Source organism: Poecilia latipinna, unplaced genomic scaffold (assembly GCF_001443285.1).
Source record: "Poecilia latipinna isolate Pla-1442-1.1 unplaced genomic scaffold, P_latipinna-1.0 Scaffold1019, whole genome shotgun sequence".
Taxonomy (NCBI): domain Eukaryota; kingdom Metazoa; phylum Chordata; class Actinopteri; order Cyprinodontiformes; family Poeciliidae; genus Poecilia; species Poecilia latipinna.
Window position 1 is genome coordinate 78,557 of NW_015113635.1, and position 10,271 is coordinate 88,827.

The window sequence follows — 10,271 nt, forward strand, 5'->3', positions numbered from 1 at the left end:
ATCTGTTTTCCCACCATGATGACTAGCAGCTCCTGAGCCAGGTCAATAAGACACCCGCCGGCTCCACACTGGAACAGAGACAAGAACATCATCTTCTTCATTTATATTAACTGCCTCTGGAAAAAATCTAACTGTTGGAGCTATGAGTTATGGTGCAAGATCAGCAGGTTGAAATGTCCAGGAGGCAAACCCAGACTTCACTTAGGCTACATTCACACTGCAGATCTGAAAGTGTCTCACATGCACAGTAGAGGGCGCAATAACATCAGACAGAGTGTTTTGCCATAAAAAAGTAGTGGTCAGGAACTGTGCAAGTAAACATGGAGGCTAACGGCGGAGCATATCTTATGAATTTTGAAGTTGTTGTCCAACGGAGCAGCACATTAACAACTTAACCCTCATTATTGTCCACCATGGTTGTTTTTCTTCCCGCTTGCTTATCAGGACACAGAATAGTGACGTTTATGGAGAATCATTGACGTTCGGGACCTGGCCGTTAGGATTCAGGTCACATTTGAAAAGACTGGATATGTATCGGATCTCATAAAAAGGTCAGATACAGGTCGCATTAAGGCAAAAAAAACAAAAATAGAAATTGGGTCACTTCCTGCTGCAGTGTGAATGGAGCTTTTCTCCAACAACACTCTCAAGCTCAGTCGGAGGATCTCCTGAGCGGTACGGCTCTGTTTCCATTGGCCCATGCTGCAATACTCCTGACCCATTTCTGGTTTAGGTCCTAAGGACAATGGTACGGTCCAGTTTTGAGGATCTACTGGCGTCACACAACACAACACCGTCTATTGATTGGGGGACAGAAAGACGTCAAACATCACATCCATCATCGCACTCGTATGATGCAACTTTATGGATTTGGGTTTAACCCCACATGCCCAGTAAGCGTCCAACTGATTCTGGAAATGCTTTTCTAAACGGGCTGGAGCATAAAATAGCAAACTGCATTGACCCATGCTGTAACGTCAGTGGAAATAAGGCATAAGCATTCATAGGCCCTTCAGAAAGTTCTGGATCAGCCTGAGAGTCTGAACCCAGTGGGATGCGCCTGGAGAGCCTCCAAGTTAAACCTCTACAGGAGGTCTCAGATCAGATGAACACCTGTGAATGAAGTTCTGATCCATCTATCCTCAAGAACCTCAGGATGCTGGAAGACTTTCTCTATATCAGGCAGCCCCTTGAAAAATAATTTTCTGATTAAGGAAACATTTGTTTTTCTTTCAGACATGAACAAAAACAAACTCACAGCTTCATTGCGAATGCCAAACAGAGTGTTGTACATTCCCGGGTAACCGACGAACCTGAAGAGACCCACAAACAAGCTTGTTAGGACAAACACAGGCTAAGTCTTTGGAGAAAGTCCAAAGACTTATAATCATATGATTATAAGCAGAACCACTCAAATACTTGATAAAAATGTTACATTGAAGAAGCTTAGAGGCCGTCGCGATTTGCTGGAGCAGCTCTCACCTGCCTTTGAAGAAGGCGATGTAGACTGGAGTTGAGTAGAAGTTCACAAACTGGAATATGAAGACTTTGAGGATGAACATGTCTTCATATTTGGTTTGAGTGCGATGCATTTCTGAATAGCAACAAGCACACAGGCATGAAGATGGTGAAGACGGAGAGGTTTCCACCACATGAACACCAGATACAGAGTCACAGCTGTGACATATTGGCTGATCAACCATATGATAGCCTGACATCATCCGAGGCTCTGTTCTTACAGAATCTTGTCGTCCAATGCGAGTGTCAGAGAACCTCTACGGTCATCTGGGATTCATCGATCCATAGCTACATACATAAGTTTTGTTCTATTTCATCCCTACTGACCGCCAGAGGGTGTTGCTGAAAACCCTGGTGACTAATACCAGTGATGTCACAAGGAGTCCCTCTGAGCCTGAGAACTTCCTCCTGATGTCGGCTGAAATCGTGTCAATCTCATTGGCTGGTTCCAGTGACAATGAGGTAACACTTTAGGCACAAATGCAGTGTTTGGCCACACGGTGACATCATAGCCAACAAAACCCATCTGAGACATGAAGGGCTGACAGAGAGAGCATGTAGCTCTCCACTTGAGGTCTGCCTGCCTCTAATGGAGGGTAAAACACACCTTCCAGAACCAGGGCAGATCTCAAACTGGTGCTTGTGGAACCGACTGTGGGTGCAACCTATGAGCACCAAGCAGAAACAGAGAAACCAGATTAGTTCCCCCCACCATACAGCCACCAATACCAGAATGATGACACTGCCACTACAAGCATTGAAGGAGAGTCAACACAGTGCACAAAAAAACAACCAAAACTGGGAGAGGAAAACACTCCCATCAACAATTAAAGCAAAACACCAAAAAGAGAGAGGCTAACACCACTAGCTCAACTCAAAACCAATTATAAGGTTGGCTACAATGAGAGCTGTGAGTTGGGAGAGGAGGCGCAAATGTTGTCATCACCAACAAAGACCAAAAGTACCTTGAACGAAAATCAGACCATCAAAGTTCCTAGGAGGCGCTGCACCGCTATTCCAGCCAACAGGCAGGTGGACGCCTCATGAAATGATCCGAGGTCCAAAAGGTTGATGCCACACAAAACGAACCGCATACGAAAAGAGGAAGAGAGCCTCTGATGATGTCAGGCTATGTATCCCCTGGTTGATCTGTCTGTTCTGCTCCAGGTGTGATTCTGTTATTATCACTACTGGGATGGTGAATGCCTGAAGGGACCGTTCAGTGATTTCAGCACCAAGAGCAGAGACTCACCCCAGCGTGTGAGGATGCCGGCCAGAGAGGTGTAAATTCTGGACAAAGTAAGGATAATGATCAGGTTCAGCACTGATGCTGAAATGCTGGCTATCGTCCCAGCCTGAAAGCAGAAACCAGTTCAAGCTCAGGAGCAGAACATCAGGAATGCATGGTGTCCCTCAGGGCAGCGTACTCAGAAATCTGTACTGTCTGTACAGATTCTGAAAACACTGGAAGGAACGCCCCGGCTGTTAGACTCACAGAGGCGCTGTCAGTAGTAGTTGACTTGTAGAGGACGACTCTGAGGATGGTACGGTACAAAATAATGGCAATGAGGAACATCGGGACCACACAAATCTGCACACAGGAAACTGAAGTTCAACCTCTTATTCTAACTTCTGATGGAATACGCGGAAGATCAGGAGGTTTACCATGATGACGATGACCATGCATCCAGTGGCAGTTCTGTTCAAGCGTTTATTCTCAGGAAAGTAAGGTTCCTCAGCCCCGGTGACCGGGTTCCTCATGGTCATCGGCGCCATGGCCGAGAACTCTGGACGCGGACGCTCCTGTTCGGGGAAGGAAAGGACTTACAGAAGCTTCTGGAAAGTGGAACCATTTTAGAGCGAGGCATCGTGGCGTCTAACCTCAATGTCCTCCAAGTCAGTGCAGTCCCAGCGGTGGGAAAGATACGAACAAGTTCTCTTCCAGTACTCCAGGAAGGTGACGGCCCACAAAGACATGAAGATGCTGAGAAACACTGTCCCCCCGTTGTCAAACAGGAGACCCGCCTGCAGAGACACGAAGGACACGCTGAGGCAGAGCCGAAAACATTGGAAACGCTGGGAAATGACAGAGTCAGGATAAAACATAAACACAACGCTGAGTTAGAAACATTAAATCAGGCGTGTCAAAAGTTACCGCCCTGAGAATGATTGTGTGGCCGCCACACCTAAATAAAGAGACAAACTTTATTATTGAACTGCCTCCAGTTCAACAGGTCAGTTACTTTATGTAGTTCCTCTTCACAACACGTGTCATCTCGATGCGCTTGACAAAAAAAGGTAAATTCAATCCAATAAACAATTTCAGTTGATCCTAGTTATCAAACAGTTCATTAAGTTTATTATTCAATTTAGTTTAAAAAGTTTTTTGTGTCTAAGGAAACCCAGGAGGAGGTTGAAAACCCAACCCTGAACAGCAGCAGACAGCTGGTTGAAAGTCATTAAAACGCTGCTAAGAAATGAAAACTTTTAGTTCTGACAATAACTGACCCCTTCGCTGTTTAGCCCAGCTTGGACCGACTGAGGCTGGTTCAAGGAAAGCAAGATGGCTCACAGGTACCTTGTAGGTGAAGCAGATGCTGGAATAGTTCCAGGTGGAGCAGATGTTGCAGAGAGGACACATGATGAAAGTGTCTTCGCTCTCACACACCTCCTTCCTGCAGGTACAAAGAACATCTTCTGAGCAAACTATCCAGGCTTTTGTTTGGGTGGTGAATCATTTTCACCACTGCAGCTGGGATTGTTACAAAAACATGAAGCCTAAACAATAAAAGTAGAATGTGTTCTTACGCTGGGACGTCGGAGGACACAAGCACAAAACCCAACAGGAAGATCAGAGTCCCAACCAGAGATGCAGGCAGCAGCCAGGCAGTGTAGAAACCTGCAGACACCCACTGACTTAACACTGAGGAGAGTTACAGTCATGTAGTCTGTGTTAAATCTGCCTTCTGACGAGAAAACATGTTAAGATCTTTTAAAGTGGTGCTGTTTTGTTTTCCATTTAAAGCTAATAGATTACTGTGAGCCACACTGCACACAAGCCACATTAGGGACTCCTGTACACATCCCTGAGGAACTCCTCATCCTACAGAAAGCTGCTAAAATCCACTGAAAATCTCTAAGACCCATCAAGTCTGCCAGAAAGACCAGAGAACTGTTCATTTAGAGGATCACAGGAAAGTCTGGATCACAGCAAGGAAAACGGGGAAAGACAATCTGGACTGGATCATTTTAAACAAGACATGAATTACCGATCCATGCAAAGTAGAGAGCTATCTTCTCCCCAAAGTACTCCCTTATGTGGTCCAGAGGTTGGTAGCGTCTCCAGCAGGACCACTTGGACCAGTACCCATGCAGGATCTGCCTCAGTCCTAAAGACTGGAGGGACACTGGGTTGTCCGGCATCTTGTAGTTCCCCTGCAAACAGAGCTGACATTGTAAAAGTTCCTGTAAACCATTTTAAACTGTAGGGATGTCAGGTTCAGACCTCATGCAGTGGGTACGCTGCTGTGAAGACTTCCTCACTGATCAGCCGGTCGATGCCCACCTCGCCCCGGTTCACACAACCGTACGGAGTTCTGGCCAGGATCTCATACAGCTGCAGAGACACAGAGAAACGTTTCAGGTTGAAACTCAAACTGAAAGAGAAAGATGAGGGACACCAGGACACGCCCCTGAGGAATGAGCAATGTTCCATGAGAAACACAGCTTAAGATATTTACTTCGATTTATTAAACAAAACACAGCTAACTGAAAATATTTTTAATTATTTAATTTCCTGGCATCCATCCATTTTCTAACTGACCCAAGTGGGATCAGGAGGGCTGCTGGTTCCTCCAGCAACGTTTCGTGCAAGAGGCGGGGTCACCCGGACAGGTGGTCTGGACAGGTGGTCTGGACAGGCCACCAGTTTGTTTTCTGCATGTTTTTGCTGCTGATTTAGATGCAGAGTTTCAGTCTCATCCATGTTGTTTTCATATTGAAAACATGACAAACTGATTTCTTTTTAAATAAAATATATTATTAGAATATTATATAATTAATTTAAAACATTAATTGTCAATGAAAATTCAAAATTTTTAGGAGTTTAAGGACATTTGAGAGGGAAAATTCTTCTTATATCCTTAATGTCTTAATTATTAAAAAGTAACATACACATATTTAAGTAATTTTTCTAAATGACAACAATATTCCAACTTTAAGAATATACAGTTAAATGTTAAATGCAAAAAAAAAAAAAATCATAATCTAACATCTGTGTTTTTAGCTTCTTTTGTCAAATACAGCCCCCTACAGGTCAGAGGAAGTACTGCACCCTTTAATTATCACTTTATACTCTAAAATTAGTTTCTTGCAAACAAAGCAACTTATAAAGAGCCAGACAGAAAAAAAACCTCAGATTTTATGTACAGCAGCAACATTATGCCTATTTTCAGCTCTCTGCTCTGGATTCATGCTTGTTTGGGGTTGATGGTTTAATTTCTGGGACTGGTTTCCTGCAGCATTTCCAGCTCTGTTTGTGTTTGACTGGGAGTGTTTGCAGAAGGAGGCGTTGCTCTCTGCAGCATCCGTCCGCTGACAGATACATCCTGGATCTGAGGAGGGATGAGGAGCAACTTGGGACCTGATGATGGGACTGGAACCAGTTCACAGAGTCCAGTTCACTGGAGCTCTGCTGGAAGTCTGAGTGGGATCTGAACTGGCTGCTGCAGCTGGAACTGTTTTTATCTGTAAAAATAAATTATTTTTTAAAATGTCTACAGGCGTATTGTTATTGTAGGATTTCATATTTTTCTTGGGGCTTTGGCTGAAAATTCACCAAACTTTGCCCAAAATTGTCCTCTGCTTGATTGGAGTTTTATAGAATCAAAAGTGGTCGTGGCCAAGCAGCTCAACAGCGCCCCCTACGGTGAGATAGGACGAACTGTACTATCTCAAAAGATTGAATCTGTATCCACTAAACCAGAGGTTCCCAAACTGTGGGGCTCGCCCCTTAGGGGGGGGCACCGTGTCATTGCAGGGGGGGCGCGGGAAGCCGTCTGGATGAAAACAAAACAAAACATGAACACTGTATGCACTGGGTTTTTACCTTAGAATGGCTGGGTTTTTACCTTATAATGGCCAACTCTCTGTTATTCCTATGTCAATTTGATACAGTAGGGTCTTCCACACTTCCCATATTTGTGTCCTCTGTCACTTTTATCAGCAGTTAAAACTGTTTTATCCGTTGTTAACATGCTGTAACCTGTTTTTCCGAGCCGCCTTTAAACGCAACATGAGCGCTACGGCTCGCGCTGGGTTTCCACCTGTGAAGGAGACCTGCTGCTGCTGGGCGGAGCTACAGGTGTGTTAGAATCACGGCAGCAAACCAGCAAAACGCAAAGAACTTTTCACAGTTTTTCCCTCCAAACTAACCGACTGAGTTGAGTAAAGCTGCTGGATGCAGGTAATGTTAGTTAAAAGATGACTAGCTAATATCAATACAGAACCTTCAGCTTAACAAGCTTAACAAGTACCTTGTAGGCTACCGATGTTGGTGTCTATTTTCAGCTATTCCCCCGGCCCCCGTCACACGCGTCGTTTCAACCAGACAGCCATTTGTAATCCATAGGGGGGGCGCAGAAGAAAAAGTTTGGGAACCACTGCACTAAACCATGATGACCACATGCTCAAAAAACTACAGGAAGTCCTCACCATTTATACATCACCACAAGGGAAGTGACAATAACTATCGTGTGTGGAAAGTTAGTTTTCAGCCTGTCTTTAAAGGCTTGCTGCTGGACTCGTACTGAACTGAATTGAAGGCTATTTTGAAAATGTAGTAATTGCGTCGCCTAGTAAAAAAGTGTGGGAATGGCATGAGAGCGTTGATAACAGCGACGAGTTGGTGGTGCCGGAGCTCACATGGACGCCATTAGGCCGGAAAGGCGCAGAGCGGCGAGGAGCATTCAATGCTGCTTCAGCTTGAATTTAACTTATTCTGTGATGGTTTGATCTGAAATACCGTCTGAATGAGACAGTAAGGTAATCTGCTAGTAACTTCAGGCTCAGTTCAATATCATCTGCATATGATGATACAAAACACAACATTTTGCTCACTTTCTTAGAGAAGGTGTTAAAGGTAATTTGGTGGAATGCTATATTTTTCAAATCTGAGTAAGAGAAGATAATTTTTTTCCCACGAAACAAATAGTTCCTGAACTCACCACTATGTGCCTCTGGGTGGTCTTAAAGAACGTCTCTTTGTTGTCACTTCCCAGGAACCTGCAGATAGAGGACAGGTGATGCTGCAGCAGGAACTAGTCTGGTCCCAAACTGAGGACAGAGACTGAGGACGGAGACACAGCAGACCTCTCCAGCTTGTTGTTCCTGAACTGACAGGTGTAGTATTCCAGCGGTGGGTTGGGGACGTTCTGGGACAGAGGACTGGGCAGGGACAGCTTGGACAGGAAGCTTTCAGACCAGTTAGTGAGTGGAATGTTGACCACCTGCAGGAGGACAAAGGACACGCTGAGAGGACGTCCACTAGAGGTATGACAGCTGCATGAGAGGGTTTTACCTGGAGGGGCGCTCTGAGACTGATCTCCTCGGCGTAGTAGCAGAGGAGATGCCAGGGGGCGCTGAGGAGGATGAAGTGGATCCTCTTCTTGACCTGGGAGACCACCCTCTGTGGACAACAGGACAGAACCACCAGAGTGATGCTGATCCCACCAACCCCACAGAAACTCTACAGGACACACAGGGACAAGTGAATGTTTGGCACAGCAGGAAACAGAACGCCGCCACGGTGGTGGGGGACTCATGATGTGGGCTTGGACCTGCATACCTCTCTTTACAAACATTTATGACTTTTCTGTTCCTTGAACTGTTTACATTGAGGCATCACATTTCTCATCACAGCCAATCAGAGGCAGCCGTTTCACTCACATGTCGCTCTGTTTGGGTTTGACTTCACTCTCAGGTGTGTTTGTTTCACTCACCTGCTCCTGCAGCAGGCCTACTTGTTTCAGTCTCCTCAGAAACTGTTCCCTCCACTTCCTCTGGGTGGTGCCATTCTCATTAACACCCCGAAGCTCCTCCCACACCAGGACAAAATCTGACCAATAGGAAAACAGCACTCAAAAGTTTACTCATGCAGATGGAAAAAGATATTCCTAATTCCTTCTTTATGAACAAATGAATGTTTTATTAACAACATAAAGCTGTAGAATTTAAACAGTAAGCTGATTTACAACATTTTAATCATTAATACTGAAATTAATCTCAGTTTTTTTTCAGTAAAAAGATGTTAAATGATACCTAACATAAATTCTGGTAAAGGGTTTCAGTAAAATCCATCTCACCAATTCGAGTCTTTCCATCACTGAACACGTTCCTGTCCCGAGTCGCTGCTTTCTGGAAAACAAGAAGAATATTCTGTAAACTAGATTTTCTATTGCATGCCATAATGATCACAGACAATACATTGACATCAAGTAAGTCTGAGGCAGCATTGTAGTAGAAGTAATAAATACTGCCACCTGGAGGTGAGAGTTAGAAGTCTCTTAAACCCAGTATTTTTGACAATTTTAGCGAAAAATGTAAAATAAAATGAAAATCATGCAAAAACACGGGAAAAAAAAACCCTAGTGATTTTGCATACATTTTCCATAATTACAGGATCGCAAAAAACTGGAGGGACTGCTAAATGTAACAACCACCTGACAGTCCGGTTCAACTGGAACCAGAACTCCATCATCTGCTCCTCCTCCAGCTGCTGTGGTTCTGAGTCAAACCAACCGGTTCCCCTCCTGGCCTGTGGGGGCGCTGCACCAAGAACCACCGCAGCAAGAACCACAGCTTGGCTGAATCTCAGCCAAGCTGTGGTTTCTCCTGCTAGCACTAAGCTAGCATGTTAGTTTTGGTTGTATTTACCCAGAATGCCCTGCAGTGTAGGCCACTTCCTACTTTTGGAGCGGTTTTCAGTCCGCTTGGCATTCAAACTGAACCAGAGTTCATTTCAGCCGAACCCAGATCAAAGTTTGTAGGCAGACCAGAGTTCGTTTTTTTGGTCTGTTTCAGAGTTTGATAACACATTCACACCTCCCCAACCGAAGAAGACTTTCTAGGCAAATGAACTAGAGTTGGATTTAAGCAGGCAACAGTCAACTTCAAAACTTGCTAAAGTGGTCTGCCCCCTTCAAGGCTTTATCTGTCCCTCCTTAATAATTAGCTGATAATATTATAAGCATGACGCATGCCGCTGATTGCGCCATTAACCCCCTCTTTCTACATGTAGAAATCTCATCTGATTCCTTTTCATCATGGTATATTTTGGTCTGTTCTCATGAATTCTGATTTTTATGTCTTTATCATTGGTAATGATGCTGATGACAGACGTGTCACTGATGAAGAAAACAAAGATCTCATTTCCTCACACAGACATCCTGTTTCCTGCTGCAGCCTTGCTGAATCACAGCTCCTCATCAGTAAGGAGAAAGCCTCGGAGCTTCACTCTGAGTGACCAGTTTTCCTCCAGTTCCAAGCTTAATGCTAAGCTATGCTAACCCTGCTTTACTGAGGTCACATCATGCTTTTAATCATGAGCTGTAATCATATGAATCTTTAAAAAACAGACACAAAGGCTGAAATGGAGGTACGGAGCTCAAATTTGTTTGATCTTTGCATTTTAGATATTTACATCTCAGACTTTCTTCATATTCCAAGCTTTGACTAAATCATAAAACTAAAACCAA

At 44.4% G+C, this 10,271-nt stretch overlaps 1 protein-coding gene across 1 annotated transcript in view; it reads right to left on the bottom strand.

Moving 5' to 3' along the window:
• Window positions 1–10,271, bottom strand: part of ano7 (anoctamin 7) — a 25,474-nt gene that overhangs the window by 9,295 nt on the left and 5,908 nt on the right. The window contains exons 3-17 of the mRNA XM_015050928.1: window positions 8,880–8,931; window positions 8,517–8,632; window positions 8,096–8,203; window positions 7,888–8,024; window positions 7,743–7,800; window positions 5,024–5,134; window positions 4,788–4,953; window positions 4,327–4,417; window positions 4,097–4,193; window positions 3,400–3,543; window positions 3,184–3,321; window positions 3,014–3,109; window positions 2,771–2,873; window positions 1,483–1,594; window positions 1,259–1,313 (exon numbers count right to left, since the gene is read on the bottom strand). Of these exons, the coding sequence (XP_014906414.1) occupies window positions 1,259–1,313; window positions 1,483–1,594; window positions 2,771–2,873; window positions 3,014–3,109; window positions 3,184–3,321; window positions 3,400–3,543; window positions 4,097–4,193; window positions 4,327–4,417; window positions 4,788–4,953; window positions 5,024–5,134; window positions 7,743–7,800; window positions 7,888–8,024; window positions 8,096–8,203; window positions 8,517–8,632; window positions 8,880–8,931 (1,584 nt within the window). The remainder of the gene's footprint in view (window positions 1–1,258; window positions 1,314–1,482; window positions 1,595–2,770; window positions 2,874–3,013; window positions 3,110–3,183; window positions 3,322–3,399; window positions 3,544–4,096; window positions 4,194–4,326; window positions 4,418–4,787; window positions 4,954–5,023; window positions 5,135–7,742; window positions 7,801–7,887; window positions 8,025–8,095; window positions 8,204–8,516; window positions 8,633–8,879; window positions 8,932–10,271) is intronic.